Here is a 16,706-nt window from a genome sequence, read left to right on the forward strand (position 1 = left end):
GGAGTCCACTGTTTTGTGAAGATTTTTAGGCATCTGTTATTTCTTTCCTAATGCACACAGACTGCTGATATCCTGAGAATATTTTTTTATTATTGTTCACTATAATTCCCTAAAGAATATCCCACACTTCATGAGAAGATTTGAGTATGATTTTAATACAGGAAATAGAGTGTCTATTTTAGACACAGTAGAAATGAAGCATCAATTGTTGAATGGTCTCCATAAGCGTCACTTAATAAACCTAAGTATCATAAAAGTTAGTCCTTATGTTAGAGTACTGCTTTTTTATTCTTACTTTTCTTTTACTTCAAAGGGACTTTACAAACAAAATGGAGAAAATGAAGACAAGGGAACATGCAGAATTTTCTTAAAGTCAAAGGCCATAGCCAGTAAGACGTGCTGATAGCACAGAGACAGCACAGCTGCAGGCAGAAAACTGGGATGCTGCTCAGAAATTCGGTGTGCAGTCTGCTGTGTTTGCAGCATACTGGTTCATAATCATGAACATGCTTGGAAAAATATGTGGAATTAAACAGCTGGGACCTTTCAGATCTTCATTTTTTTAATGAAACACTTAGGCCTATTCACCTTTTTGAAGCTATAAAATGCTTCTTAAAGTTCAACACGCAGAAGAATCAATTAATAGTAGATATGGTAAAATGGAACTAAAGGGGAGTGTTCATGAATTTGAGTCAAAATGCTGACTAGCAGTTCTACCTAAAAGACAGGATGGAAAATCCATAATAGGTTGAAACAGTTCAACTTCTCAATAAAATATTCCTGTTCTGAAATGCCAAAAGGTTTAAAAATACAAATTTTTGTTTCAAAAGAACATTTTCTCATTTTAAGAATAGCCTGAGTTAAAACAAGAAGACGGCTAAGCAAAAGACCTAACTTTAAGTGAAACAGGAAAAAAAAGGCATGTCTCACAGTTTGGCCAAAATTGTTTCTGCCTTCTCACACAGGAATTTTTGCTATTGTCCCCATTGCTCTGGTTTAGTTTTCAGTCAAAAATACCTGGTACTTCCCATCTTTCTTTTCATTCACATACTGATTTTCAATGTATTTTTTTCAAAATACATGTATTTTCAAAATAATGTATTTTTTCAGGGTAAAATTAATTGTTTTCTCAGTATTTTTTTGATACTTAGAAGGCCGGAGCATATGGCATAGAAGGAGAATTGGCTTTGGTTAGCCTGGGGAAGAGAAGGCTACAAGGAATTTAATTGCTGTCTTCAGCTAACTAAAGAAGAGTTATAGAGAAAACAGGGCCAGACTTGTTTCAGATGTGCACACAGAAAGACAAGAGGCAATGGCTGCAAGCTGCATCACAGGAAATTCCAGCTGGATATAAAGATAATACTTTTCATAACAAGAGTGTGGCCAAGCACTGAAACTTGAAAATAGAGAATCTGAAAAATCTCCATTATTGGAGACTTTTGAAACCTGACTGGGTACAGCTGAGCACCATAATCAAGCTTCAAAGTTAGTCCTGCTTTGTGCAGTGGATGGGAATAGATGGGTCAGTCTAACCTAATTTACTCTGTAATTCTAAATATGAATGTTTTGCATAGTAGTGCTCTGGTTTAGATCAAAACCATGCACAGAATGATTGAGTAACAACTACATGATTACTAAAATGTCTGGCAGCTAATGCACAAAACTTCATAGAAATCTAGGTGGTCTTTCACACTTTACTTTAGACTTTCAGGTTGAGCTTGGCTACTATTTAGGAGGAAATTTTCAAAAGGGAACACTTCCTTCAGTACCTGTGTTAGACAATTTAGATAGGTCTATTTATATAAATAAAAGAGGGCAGAGAGAAAATTTGAATCATGTATTCTGAGCATTCACAGTCCTTAACCACTAGTTTGCATTCTGGGTTTGTTTTGGACCACTCCAGCTAACTTCCTTACCAAAATTCAGGCAGCATGATCAGGGTAGTTTACTGTAAGCCCTGTTGACAAGGCTTGGCTTTCTCTGACCTACACAGTCTTCATGTGTGGAAATATCTTCACAGACCTTATAGTGCACAGCAAAGCATACACCCATTAATTTCATTCTATAAAAACCTCATTCTGGCAAGCTGCAAGACAGCCTTCACATCGTTTCAGACAGTTTGACCTAAAAAAACTATTGAAAAAAAAAATAGCGGTTATCTGTTAGGGTCATAGGAACACCACATGGTATTCAAGTGAAACCCAGAGGCAGAACCTATTCAGGATGAACACAGCCCATAAGTTAAAGGAGAGTCTTAAGCAGTGTGGATGTAAGCAAGCCACCTCAGGGCCAGGAACTGAAACAACCCCTGGGATTATTTCACTGAGCACTATGGACATACATACCATAGAGAGTGTGTTTTTTCAGGGAGTCAGATTTCAGTGAGTTTTAAATGAGACTGAGGTTTTTAGTTTGTATAGGAATAATTTCAATCTTAGTTTTAGTAGTAATCTTAGAGGTAGATTTTAAAATCTGGAAACCTTTTTTTTTCCTATATGATTTTCTAAAAAGACTAATTGGCATGTAAATTCTCACATTAAGAATAACTAAGAATGCCAAATCAGGTACCCAGAAGTTAGGAAATGCCATCTCTAGCACTGATGGTGCAGATGGAATTCACATATGTTCCATGTATTATTCATAGTTTCATGACTGACTGGTGGGTTGGTTGTTGGTTTTTTTTTATCCTCCCAAGGGACTATACAGCTTTCCATTTACTAAAAAGGGGACTGAAAAACCATGATATCCTAGCTCGAGCAAGGGTTTGGGTTTTCTGGGTTTCCAAGAGTACAGCTGCCCAGAACAGGTCTTCTCTTTGGCAGACCTCACAGCCAAGGGTGCTCAGGCTTAACAGCACCCTGCTATGTGAGCCATGAGGAAAGCAAGACTAGATGAGGCTTCCTGTGAGAGCCCCAGGTGTGCTGCATCAAAAGCTCACTGAAGCAGAGACATTTCCTGCTGTGACTGTAATTTCCCTGAACTGTAGTTTTCTGAGAACATTTGGTATTTTGGAATATTCCTACCTACCTCTAGGTCAGAATGATAGAAACCAAGCTTATAGCAAAATTATTTAGAACATACAGGACCAACTGAAAGAGTTTGAGTACGTCTGCACTAATGTCCCTGCTGCTTCTGGCACTAGATACATCAGGTACTGACAGTGCAGGAGAGCCAGCAACGCAGACTGCAGTGCAAAAGGCTAAATGCACAAACGAGATTGCAGACTTGGATTCTGTAACTGTATTGCTAATAAATGAACCACATGGTTTCAAATTCACTTGGTGCCATCTGTATGAACAGCAACCACCTCTCGATTAAAATGTTGTATGAGGAAAACTGTCTCGCCTACCAAATAAAGCTGTGAAAAATTTCCAAAGAGAAATGTTGGAAGACATATCACAGGAGATATTTCATGTACACTTGAAAAAATACAGGAAACAATTTTGTATAACCAGTGATATGAGCTAATAGGCCCATAATTTCATGTTTGCATTCAGTTAATTTGAAGGGGATTTTTCTCAGCTGGGTAGCAAGTCTTTGCATATTTATTTTTCTCAGTGCTTAGGGCTGATTGATAGAAATTTGAATGTGAACAGTCTGCCAAAGTGTTCTTCACCTCCCAAGACACTCAAGAACTCTATCAGTCATAACAACAATTTAGCTTTGATGACTAAACACTATTTATGTCAAAGGTTTAACGAGAACAGACATCCTTCGTACAGGGAATTAAGTAAAATTTTTGTCAGAATGTTTCTCTCTTTGAACTACATGGTTATGCACAAGAATGTGAACTATAATGAAAAATTATATAAAATTAAGAAATACTTTGAAGAACATAGTATTCCTTAACAGTGAATTTTGATTTAGGATTCTGTGTCACCTCATAAAGCTGATCATGTCAAGAGGAAAAAAAAAATACCAAAGTGAACTTCCAAGGTTAAAGCAGGACCTGGATTACTAATCTAACTGAACTGTCTTCTTCCTCTCTCCTTACTTGAGCAAGAAATCTTTCCCGTAACACTGCATCAGAAAAACCAAAATTGTTCAATGACTTGCTGAAATCATTTACTACTCTGATAACAGGAGGTTATTGAGCGTTAGCCCAGGTCCCCCAGCCACAGCCCAGAAGAACAAGTTTTCAGGGGACAAAGCGTGTTTTTCAACGCACACATTCCCTCAGCAACCCCCAACATGGAGCTCTGCACTTTGTCTTTCTTCCAACCCCAAATTCCCCAGACATTCCCCAAAATATCCTAGCCATGACAAATATGTCCTCATGTCAGCTGAAGCTCAGGACATGGTCTCAGCCATGGCCCAGGTAGAAAAGATCTCAGGAGAGAATTCTTTTGACACTCCACTCTTCCCTTTGGCAGCCCCTTTCTGGACCACTAAAATAGAGCTCCCACGCTTTGTGTCTTTTCTAACTTTTACCCCAAACCTAGGTGTCAGGTGAGGCCTAGCCCAACATCCCCAGCCACAGCACAGGTAAACAAGTCCTCAAGGGACAATCATTTTCCTTTGCAATCTCTTTCCAACCCCTGACCAAATGAAGCTCTAGGCTTTCTCTCTTCACTCAAACCTGAACATAACCAGATCCCTAACCATAGGTTTTGGCTGAGACTTAGGCCAAAGCCCCTAACCAACAACCAGATGAGAAACTTCTCAGAGGATAATTCTTCTTGCAGCTCTTTTCCTAACCCATTCCAGATGGGGATCCAAACTTTGCCTGTTCCCTGTCCCTAAGCCTAACTGTAGTCTCAACCTTGACAACTGATACCAACAGAGACCAGCCCAAGACCCCAAGCCAATGATGATCAAATTCTCAGAAGACAATTCCTTCAGCAACCCTTTCTCAGGATGACTCAAGATGGGGCTCTAGGCTCTTTCCTGGTATAACACTAATTTAGTCTGAACACTGGAACTTTAGCTCCAGTCCCTACGCTAGCACCCGGATTAAAAAGATCTCAGGGAAGAATTATTTTTGCAGCCTACCTCTTACTCTGACTGCTCCTTTTCTGCCCCGCACAAGCTGTAGCTCTGGGCTTTCTTTGTCTCCCAACCACGTGCGTAATATTAAGATGAAACCTAACCCAGACATCAGCTGAGTGTCCCCAACATGCCCAGACATGGCCTGGCTGAAAAACGTCATAGGGAAGAATTCTTTTCATGACCTACCCCTCTCTGGCCACTCCTAGTAGATCCACTCCAACTGCATATCTAAGCGTAATGACCCTCTTGCTCCTAATCCAATCCTTAACTCTGAACCCAGTCCTCAGCCTGGGCTGAGTCTTAGCCCAAGGCACCCAGCCATGACCCAGATTAATAATTTCTCAAGGAAAACTTTGCCTGCAGACTACTCATCGCTTTCCTGGCTATTTGTTGACATTGCCAAGGATGGTGATTGTCGAGTCAGGGATTTGTTGTTGTTCCCTCCTTCAGGATAAACACTGAGTATCCACCCTAGTATTTTCAAAGGCTTATGTACTGAGTCCACCTTAAAGCAATTTAGCGTCATGATCTGTGTGACACATTATAACTGCCTATTGTTCAAGATTTTTCAAATTCCAGACACAAGAGAAACACTGAATGTGTTTTGTTGGGATTCTCCTTATTTAAATGCTTAATGGGGCTTAATTTATTTCTACTGCACCCATCCGACTTCTAAAGAATGTCTAGAGCTGCAAGATAAATGGCTTTAATATTATTTGAGATAATCATGAAACAGCGTGGAATAGGTATTTTGAGATCTATGAAAAAATAGTTCCTTTTTTGACATGCCATGCCAAATGGAAGGTGCCGAGTTTCAAATATGGTTGTGGAAAGGTATTATACAGGGCATGTCTAGTAGTAGTTGTGGTAAAACAAGGAATGCTCACAGGGACGAGAGATTTTACATTAAAAATAATAATAAAATTTAAGCTTTGTCTTCACTCGTTTTGGTTTTCTCATTATTTTCTCTTTTGTAATGTGTCATTCAACCTTCTGCTGTAATCCTTGGGAAAATGGCATGAGAAAGATATTTTATGTTCAGCACTGGCAGAAAGAGACCTTGGAGTAGCTTTGATCAAATCTATCGAGGCATTTGAAGATTAACACCAGACTAATCATAGAATCATAAAATCATAGAATGGTTTGGATTGGAAGGGAGCACAAAGCTCGTCCAGTTCAAACCCCTCTGCCACAGGCAGGGACACCTTCCACTAGACCAGGTTGCTCAAAGCTCCCTCCAACCTGGCTTTGAATAATATCAGTAACAAAATCAGTATCACATAGAACATTTGCTTTATTTGATGAGTAATGCCAGTGACACGTTTATTCCACCATTTCTAATGAGTCACACAAACTTTCTTCAAAATATTTCAATTTTCTACAAATCAGATGCCTATTTATGGCTCTCATTAGCTCAGAATAAGACGATATTTATTAGTTTCAGATTATCTTGCTCCACCAGACGAATCAAAACTAAAGTAGTTATTTTCAAGTGAGGACCTGGTACCTTTGGGGATTTTCCCACGTAAAACTGTTTCCTCCGGCCGCTCGGCTGTTCACGAAGCTGCCACTCGGTGGTGCCAGGGTGCCGTATTTAAAAAGCTTCAGGGTCTTAAAGCCAGTTATTTGTATTGTGGAATTCAACCCCCCTTGGTTCTTGCTGTTTCTTCAAAATTAACAGTATTTATTGCTCAGTGGCCTCGGTTTAAAAAAAAAAAAAAAAAAAAAAAAAAGTAAAAGTCCACTGTAGCTAAATGATGCTTTCAAATTTGTTAGGTGTGTTTTTTCAGCCAATGTATTTAGAAATAAAAGTATCTGATCACTGTTACGTCAACTCTATCAATATAGAGCAACATCTTAAACAAAGAAACTACTTATAGAATAATTTATATGGCATGTTAGGGTAGCTGAATTGCGCAACAACCAGTACAATAGTAATTAATATTTCCTGAGAAATGTGCACGGTCTATGCTAAAGCATAAAAGGCTTTAAAAAAAGTATCATAAGTATTATGGCTTTGAATAATATAATAATAATTAAAAAATCTGCTAAAAGTATATATATGTCTACCAGTAAAATGCTCTGCCCAAGCACAGTTGTTGCTACCACTACTTCCTTTGTCCAACTGAAGTAAATTAGAAAAGCAGGACTTGTCTGCCTGGTGGCATCACCAAAAATATTAGAGGCAATCTGAGAATACTAAAAAACTTTGAAAGCAGTAAAAACATACAAGCACTTGTATGTGAAACTTGACTTTTGACTTCACAAAATAAAGCCATTATATCAAAGCAGTGTAAGCAATCACTGTGCTGTTTAAGCAAACTGATTTTATCTTACATTTTGAATTTCAAGTATTCCATGCAGATTTCAATCCACTAAACCCAGGTATTTGTCTAGCAGGCTGAGAGGAGTATTCTTTACAATTGCACAGGGAAAGTACGGGATTCATTACTTTCCAGCAACGCACCACTGCAGAAGTCCATAGTCACTGTGAAGCCACTCAACAATGCCAGCTCGGAGGTTCTGACAGCTCAAATTCTGCAGGAACTCTGGATGCTGAGGCTGGATTGATGAAAAATCAAGACAAAAATCTTGCGGGCAAAATTTTTCGGACTCATTTTTAAAGTACATGGAGACTCCGTTTTGGAGTTCCTAACGTCGAAAGGCCTCCCATCATGATACACAGCTGTATTTTTCATGCAGCTGTTTAATTTGACATATTCATACAGTTTGTGGGAGTTAAGAACTTACAAAATATAGCTTGTAAAAAAAAATCTATGTTGTCCTATTACCTTGACTACTGTATTTAGCAATAACTAAAGAGTACACTAGGGTTTTGGTTTGGGGTTTTCTTGGCAACGCCTTTTCTGCAGAAGGGATGACCTCTGGCGGGGGCTGGTCCCGGACTCTGAAGCCTGACAGGAAGGGTTATCTACCTGCAAGTCCCGGAGCCCCTGCTATGGCCCCAGGGCTGCTCCCGGAGTTACAATGCTGCTGACAGCACCCACAGACCATCGGCTACCGTGTCCGCACCGGAGCCGCCCCTCTGGAGCAACCGCAGGCTAAAATAGAGCCGAGTAATGATCGTTACTGTGGCGAGACACCCACGCTGCTGCGGGTACAGCAAGGCCCTGTCAGGGCAGGGACGCGGGTCCGAGGCCGTCCCTCGGCGCCGCGCCGGGCGGCCCAGCGGCAGCCCGCTCCGCTCCGCTCCGCGCTGCGCGGACCGTGGCACGTGCACGTTTCCGCGGGGAGTACCCCCGAGGGAGGGCCCATTGACCGCCGAGGGCCGCGGACACCCGCCCAGCAGCCACCCCAGCCCGCCGTGACACCCCCCGGGGTCCCCCGCCCCACCAGCGGGCGGCGCCACGCAGCCCCCGACCCTCGCCGCTCCCTGGCTGCCACGTCGAGGTTGCTCCCAGCGCCACCCCTCCCCTTCCCTTCCCCGCACCACCCTCCCTGCCCCTCTCCCCGCGGCAGGCACCGCCCTGGGCTGGGAGGGGGAGGAGGAGGAGGAGGAGATGATGGGCGTTGGGGAGATCCGTGCCCGCCCTTCAGGCGTCAGCCTCGCGGTGATGGCGGCGGCGGCGCGCTGCGGTGGGCGCTCGGCGGGGCGGTGACGTTGCGCACAAGGCGGAGGGCGGGCAGGAAGAGGAGGAGACGCGGGCGCCTCCGGGGGTGAGGCAGTTGCGTCCCGCCGAGGCTGTGCTCGCGTCCCGCCGGCCCCCTCCACACACGCCCCCGGCGGCTCCGGTTCGGGCGGGCGAGCGCGACTCTGCCAGGGCAGCGATGCGCTCAGCCTGAGCGCTCCCTCGCGCCCCCGCCCTCCCCGCTCGGTTTGGGCCTCTGCGGGGCAGGGGACCGCGATGGCTGCGGGGAGCTGGCAGGAGGCGGTGGCTCAGCAGGCCGAGGAGGCGGCTGCACGGGTGCGGGACGTCCTGTATGGCGGCCTGGGCCTGCTGCGTGCCGAACTGGGCCTCGACCTGGGCCTCGACCCGCAGAGCCTGCCCACCTGGCTCGCCCTAGTGGTCCCGGCCGCGCTGGGGCTGGGACTGCTGGGGCTGCTCTTGGCCGTGGCCTGCGGTGGCGGCCTCCGTAGGAAACCAGCGCGGAGCGCGGCGGAGAGGAAGAGTAACGAGACGGCCGGTGCGGGCCTGACAGCAGGCGGAGGCCAGGGCAAGGCGGTGGGGCCGGGCCCCGGGCAGCTGCACCTGAAAGGCGACGAGCAGAGGAAACGAAACAAGAAGAAGCTGTCGGAGAAAACGGCGCGGGTGAGAAGGGCTGCGGGGGCCGCGCCGCTCCGGCGGAAGGACGCGGTGGAGTGCGAAAGGCGGCCGGGTCCGGGCGCCCGCGAGGGAGGGGGCATGAAAGGCTCATTGACAGCGACAGGATAGGGACGGCGGCGGCGGCGTTTGCAGTGGCACCGGCCGGGCGCGGTGGGTCCCTTGCGGGAAGGCGAGAGGGAAGTCGCGTTTGGCGAGCGGCCCCGACCGCCGGGTGTGCCTCTTCCCAGGCCTTGTCCGGTGTGGCCCCTGCTCGGTGAAACTCCTGCCGGGCAATGGGCACTGGTGAGAAGAGCTAGAGGCCTGGCCGCAGGGTCTGGAGGCCATAATGCTTCTCCGCCTGAACCGCCGTGCGGCTCACCTGGGTGCTCTTTGCCCTTGGAGGCGATGGGGGGTCCTGACTGACCGCTCTGGAGCTGGCTTGTGTCGTCTGGGTTGCTCTGTTGCTTTGAGACCTGGAGGAGCAGCGTGCACATGGAGAAATTACACGTTAATAGTCTAGGGTGATGAGAAAAAAGCTCGTTTCTTCTTAGAAGCTTGTTAATGGAAAGGCTAATTACACGGAAGCATCGTTTTATATTATTTTTTTTTTTCCATCGAGTGCTCTCAGGGTTAGGAACAAATACTGGAGACCTTAGCATGGCTTAGAATTTCAAGCCAGAAGTTGAAGTCTAGGCAGGCGTAGGCAATTGGAAGCATCATTGTAAAGCCCCATAAATGCTGTGATGATTCAAACTTGAGTAAGGCTTTTCACTGTCTTTTCGGTGGAACATGTTAACGTCAGTCTTGTGAGCTTGTCTCAGTAGGAATATGTCTGATTTAGTTGTTCAGTAAGGATCATCTCCTTTAATAAGGAAATCTGTGTCTTAGCAGCCCTGTAGAAACAGATCATTCCTGCCTTTTTTTCTCAATCCTTGGCATGTTGTGTGGGAACTTTTCTTCTTTGACAGTATGCATGCACTTCATGAGAAAATTAGTAAAAATGCAGAAATTATCAACTGTGTTACTGTATTGTAGTTTGGGGGCTCAAAAGAATTGCTTCTATAGCTTTTGTATTGTTAGTATGTTTGTAATCCTATTTATGTCCAAATGGATTATAGGAATGAAAGTGCAGCAGATGTCTCCTGCCTGTTACAGCTGCATCTTTTAATTATATCTTGCTCTATAAAACCTAAATTGTTTCCCTAATGACCAGAAAAGGCAAAGAAAATGGGTTTGTACCTTCATTTGAGTTCGGCAGTATTAAGACTTGAGAAGTTAAAGTATATTTTTTAATGAGAATTTAAGGCTAGAATATCTTACAAGAAGAGAAAATGCCTATGTACAGCACCAATCTGGCTTTGAGCAGTGAACTACTGAAGTTTATTCTGGAAGTTGCAAGAGACTGAATGCAGAGCACCAAGAAGAGGAAGCATTGTGAGTCAGAATCTTTGCAGTGTAGCTAGGTCTCCATTTTGGAGAAGGCATGTTGAAGATGCAATTTTTTGGGGCCATCTTGACCAGCAAATTCTTCAAGATTTATTAGATCTATTATGCCTTCCTGAAAATGAAGACTAATCCTAGAAACAGTTTAATTTTCCTTGTTTTATTTTCTTTAAACTCCAGTATGAAAACAAAGCATGAGCTCTTGCAAGTCATCATTGAAGACATTAAAAAAAGTGCCTCAACAGAAGATAAAGAGGTAGATACACTGCTAACTTGACAATGCTCTGTAGTGCAGGGCTTCATAAAAGCAAACTTTGTATTAATTTTATATAGAACTTAACTAACTGACATTTTGGGTGAATATAAATGCTCATGCTCTTTCAGGCTTGGTTTGTTCAAGAATAAAGTTAAGGCTATGTAAGAGCAACTATTTCCATCAAGAGTAAAATAGTATTTCAGCTGTCAATCTGTGTTAATATGTTTATAGCTGTTTTGGAGTATTCTGTTCATTATTTCTGTGTTAGGAAAAAAAAAACCTTTAAACAAAAAAAAAGAAGGTACCAACTGAAATCATTAGCTGTGGTGCAAATAAGTTTGTATCAGTGGGAAAGTTTAATAGACTTGCCTTATGGTCATTTTCCAAAAGAAGTTCACAGAGATCTGTATTAGCGTGTTTCCCAACTTTCACATAAAATGTTCTCAAAATAATATTGGAAATCTAAAGATGAAGCAGAAATTAATACTGTTTGCTGCCTAGTCATTTTTATCTTGTGTTTCTGTGCACTGTGATGCTGTTACTGAGGTTCTGTGAAGGGGAAAGAGTAAGCCTATTATCAGCAGATTTACTACAAGGTTTGCTGTGCCAGGGTCTAGATTTCCATTGTGGGCATTTCAGAAAGCTTAGAGCAACTGGCCTGTAGCATTAAAGAGCACACTACAAATGTCTAATTAAAAGCTGTAGGGTTACTTTAATACAGAATTACTGAGCTCGTCGTATGGCAGGTAACGTGTAACTAATCAGTCAGGATCAGAAATGTTCTTCACTGTACCCTTTCTGAGGAAGAGTATTACTGCTTTGTTTTGCATGTGGCTTTATTCAGTTTCTGTATAGGTAGGGTGCAACTCACCTGATATTGGTAGTAAAATAAGTTTAGTTGAATAGCATTGCATTGGATAGGTACAGTAGCAGCTATGAGATTGTTTATTTTTTTGCTGAGGAATGGGGGGGGGGGGAACCTGAAATGGTGTAGCATTCATTTAGAGTTTTTTCTTTCAAAAGATTACTTCAGCTTTAATTTTAATTCCTCTCCATTCTAAATAATTGCTGTGCTTCTCAAACCTTCAATAGATAAAGGTGAGACTGGTTTTATGTGCATTGTATACAGTCTGCAAAACACCACAGAAGTTTGAGAGTACCCATCTTGCGTACTGTGCTAATGCTTTAGAAAGCCACTCATGCCATCTATTTGTGGATCCAGAAAATACCAAATCGGCTATGTTCTTGTTATGGTTTGAAACACACCTGGATAGCAGAGGCTGTGCTTTTTAGTAAAAGTGTTTGCATTCGAGAGAGTTTGCTACTTGGTCTGCTTGGAAGAACTTTTCAGGCTATGACTGGTTTATGCTTATTGCACTTGAAAATAGACTCCATAAAGTCTTTTTCATACTTCCAGCTGATACTCACATGTTGGGTTTACGTATATGTTAATTGTCAAATTGCAGGAGAAGTAGGGCCTGCAGCATTCTTCGCTGCTCAGAGAAAAGTTTCTTTCTTCAGAGAAGCTTACAGGAAATAGTACTGGAAAACATCATTTGCCAAAGATATTCTAAGTAGGCATATCTTTATAATGTGCAACTAAGGACTTTGGTTAATACAGCCTTGTAAGACTCAAACAGTAGCAATTTCATTACTGCCATTTGAAGCTGTGAAACTGAGGTATCTGTTGCAGTGTACTGTATTTAAAGAACAGCGTTTTTCATTTTAACAGTCCAAGTAAAACTTACCCTACTTCTGGATTATCTTAATACCTTCAAGTGAATGTGTGTGAAAATGTTTTATTTAAATACTGGGATTTTAAGATCAGCAGGCAAGAAGTATGTTCAAAAATCAGTTAGTGTTATTAACAGCACTACTTCTGCCTTGTTGCACCTTCCCTGTAGCTTTTGGGTTGAGGAAATTAAAATGACAAATAATAAATTGCACAATTTGAATGAATTCATATTGCCAGTGGATGTTTAAGATATTACTATAAAGTTTTAAACTTAGTCTTTTTGGCTGTAGTTGTTTTTTAGAAGAAATGTCTCTGAATACTATAGGAAGCTTTTTTCTTTCCCGCCTCTGTTACTATAATTTGTATAACCAAAAACTGTCATATGAATTTTTGTTAAAATTCTGTGATTCATCTGTAGGCAGAAAATGGATGTGGAAAGCTTCCACTGAAAAGGAGACTATTACAATGCAGGGATACATTTGGGGAGAGATGTCTCAAAGTTCAAGTTTTTAAACATTTCTAATGGTTGTTTACATGATCAGATGACCAGACAGCATTTTAAAAGAGTCATGTGGATGAATTTTTCCAGAGGGTTCTTAATGGACATGAATTAGTTTATTGCTTCAGAGAGAGAGAGAGCTGAGAGTTTTTTTGCTTTGTTTCATTTTTAAATTAAAGATTAAAACTTTTATCTGTTGAATTTATGAGAGGAATTAAAAAAGTAGTTTTCAATTTTATGTATGTAAGAAGCAAAGCAAGGTACAGAATTAAAAAGGTTGGTTGGCTGTAAACATTTTTTTACACAAGTCCAACATTGGATGCAACAAGCTGTTATCTAACTCTATAGATAAATAACTTAGAAATAGTGCTTCTGTCTCCAGCTTAAGATCTTAAATGTCACGGGTACCAATGTGAATTGAAAAACATCACACCACTAATAGCATTGCTGTGCAGAATCTGGAGAAAATAGACGGGTTCCAGAACTGATTTTTGGCAGTGCGTTTTTTTCAACATTGAATTGTCAGGTCTTCAGTATCCGTGTGGAATCAACTATTGTGAGCTTTTTTGAGGGGTACTTTTGGAGTTTTGGGACCCAGATCTGCAAGATATGCTTTATTTCAGAATGCTCATGGAAATGTGCTGCATCTTAAATACAAAAAAGTCTAGTTTAAACTGGTTGTTGCAGAAGAAGAAGGTTTAGGTGACCTTATCTTTCAATTTCTATTAATAGTTAGAAAATAAGAAGTTGGCATGCTGTCTTAACTTCAGTAAGCAATACTATGCTACACTGGTGAAGTCATGCCAAGAGTGATTTGTAAGCGTAATATAACATGGCAAGACTTAAAAACCTGTACCGGTTAAATTGAGGAGCAGATCTGGTATTTGAAGGAGTAAGTCACACGAATTTGTACATGGCCTTTGTTTTAGTTAAAGGCAATCAGGTTTGTGTGATGCAGAGTTAAAACAACTTTGAGGTTTTTAATAACAAGCATAACTAAAGATAATACAGTTTAGGTTTTATTTTAAAGGAAATTGCAGAAATTAAAGCAACTGTGAAGTAGTTATGTATGCTTAATGTCTTAATTTTCAGTCTTTCTCTGAATCATTGTGAATGGGATTCAGTCGTAGCTTTTTGTTAACAATGAACTTTACTTAAAATATTATTAACATTTTTGCATAGGGATATGTGGGCTAGGATGTATGCCTGTGTTACTAAAGACTAATCTAGTAACTGCCCAGAGTTTTAACTTTGTATGTTAATTAATACATGCTAATTTTCTTTATTATGTGAAGGGAAAATGGTAGACTAACGTAGTGTCTATAATCAACTCTGTCTGAAAAGAACAATGGCATGTCATGCTTAGTCATGCTTCGTGTTTGACTACTATGAAGTTCTACTACGAAGTTTAATTTGTGAAGGAAATGAGCTGTGAGGGAAATGAGCTGTGAGGGGTATGTATAGGTAGAAACAGCAGAAATTTGGTTAGGTAGAAATTGTTTTAAGAATTCAGCCCGTTGCTGAACTGCTGCATTGTGGTAAATGTGTTCATTTTTATGGCACATACCGCTGTAGCTGATCTGAATTGGTTTTCAGAACCATTGGAGTCATTTGTAGCTGGTCTGAAAGCTGGTAGCTTTCAGAAATTTACCTTTTGAGAAGCAATTCCTGTGTTGAACAGTGTTGAGATGAAATGAGGAGACGTGTTTTCTTTCGTTTCTCATTTCTGTGTTTGGTAAATACAGAACTGCAGTTGATATTTTGAGCACCAGTCCATGATTCTGTCTGCTTTATTCAATCTTGTAAGCATTTTTCAGTCATCAAATAGTTGCATTTCAGTGAGAGTCTGCTTTCTCCAAATTCATTATTCACACTTATTGTTTACACAGCCTAATGGACGGTCTTTCCTTGATGTCTCTGAGGATGAAGTAATACATGCTGTCCGTAAGGAAAATATAAAGCAGCCTGTGGACACAGAAAAGAAGAATGAAAAGGTCAGTTATGAATATGAAATGACAGTGTCAAAGTTTAGTGCATGTTATTTCAATAACTAATAATTCTGTTTGTGGTTTTAAATCTTGTTACTGATATGAGTGAAGAGGCATAGCTCTTACTGTGAAGAGTACTAATCTGATTTGGTGCTGGAAAGAGCTAAAGTAGTATTTTCTTCTGAGTCATGCCTTATCATGGAATGTTTGCATGAAGCAAACCCACCTTCCTACCCCCCACTAAATACTGATATCCCTGTTCACCTTGTGAAGATGTTAAGCCTGCAGAAATTAAGTTTGTGTTTCATCTTTGTGGGCTTCTCTGAAGGTGCAATGTAATGCTAATATTGCTAGATGGCTTGTGGTCTAACAACTGGAGACTACTATTCAAAGGATTAAGACCATGTTTCTGCTTATTTCTTTTGTGAGATGTATCCATTAGTGATTAGAGTTTTTAATTTCTGATTACAAATATGGGCTTTGAAGTCTGATGTGAGATTTTTGTTAGGCAAATTGAAAACCTACATTAAGAATGCTTTTTAAAAGCTTGGTCTGTAGCTTTAAGAGGTAACCATACCAATGGCAGTGGTTTGGGGTTTTTTTCACTGTGAGGACTTGTATCTCCTGGCCTTATCATAAATGCTATCATTTGTAGGCAACATGAATATATTTATGATAGGTCTTTGACAATAATTTCTGGTTTTGTTCTTTTGCTAACATTGTGCGTGACATGTTCCTGCTGTCACAGATTTCTGTTTTATTTTCTTGAACAAAATGCATTTGTTCTAACTGTACTGAGCAGTATTGGAAAAATAAATGATTATGCATAAACAGCCGGAAAACAGTAGTTGCATGATGTAATTTGTTTAGCTCATTTGAGCTTTGAGTTGACTATTCTATAATAACTTCTTTTTGAGTTAGTATGTTGGCTAAAAGACTGTATCCTTGGCTATGGGCTCTAAACATTTTTATCACTGGCAAATAGACTTTTCTGCGAAATGGGTTTGCCTTAAAATTTCATGGTGCACTTTCCTTTCTCTTCTCCATGTGTCACACATCAGATGGATTTTGTGGTTTGTTTTGCTTTTGTGTTTTGTTTTTAAAAAATGTAATGAAATTTGATCTTGAAGGAATAAGTATATTTCTCCTTTCAACTTTGACTTTATCTCAAGCAGGTTTCCAAATAGGTACGGTGTTTAAATACTAAACTTCAGCTTTACCTTAAAATTGCAAACATAGTGACCTGAGTTCAAAAATACTGAGTTGAAGCTGCAGCTCCAGGAAATCAATGTCACTGTATGGATAGGAAGCTTCTTTAACTAATTATGGGTTCGTATCACTTTAAGAACCCTGGGCAAACATGATTGTACCCTCCAATTAAAAGCATGCCCAAGAGCTTTCTTTAAACAACAGGTAACTTCACAGCCATTCAGTTATTTGGTTAAGCTTCTCAGGGCATCTGTTACATTTGTAACATTATAAACCTACTAAGAAGATTATAAGGGGTTCTATGTGCCTTTGTGGGACACAG

The 16,706-nt window shown here is 41.2% G+C and overlaps 1 protein-coding gene across 2 annotated transcripts in view; it reads left to right on the forward strand.

The window, feature by feature from the left end:
• Nucleotides 1–8,565: 8,565 nt before the first annotated feature.
• Nucleotides 8,566–16,706, forward strand: part of MTDH (metadherin) — a 36,434-nt gene continuing 28,293 nt past the window's right edge. Inside the window, exons 1-2 of one of the 2 annotated variants that reach the window (XM_065668659.1) lie at nucleotides 8,566–9,260; nucleotides 15,077–15,181. In XM_065668659.1, coding sequence (XP_065524731.1) covers nucleotides 8,856–9,260; nucleotides 15,077–15,181 — 510 coding nt within the window. In that variant the 5' untranslated portion in view covers nucleotides 8,566–8,855. The remainder of the gene's footprint in view (nucleotides 9,261–15,076; nucleotides 15,182–16,706) is intronic. The other variant, XM_065668657.1, reaches the window with a different exon arrangement.

The sequence above is a fragment of the Lathamus discolor genome, chromosome 2 (assembly GCF_037157495.1).
Source record: "Lathamus discolor isolate bLatDis1 chromosome 2, bLatDis1.hap1, whole genome shotgun sequence".
Taxonomy (NCBI): domain Eukaryota; kingdom Metazoa; phylum Chordata; class Aves; order Psittaciformes; family Psittacidae; genus Lathamus; species Lathamus discolor.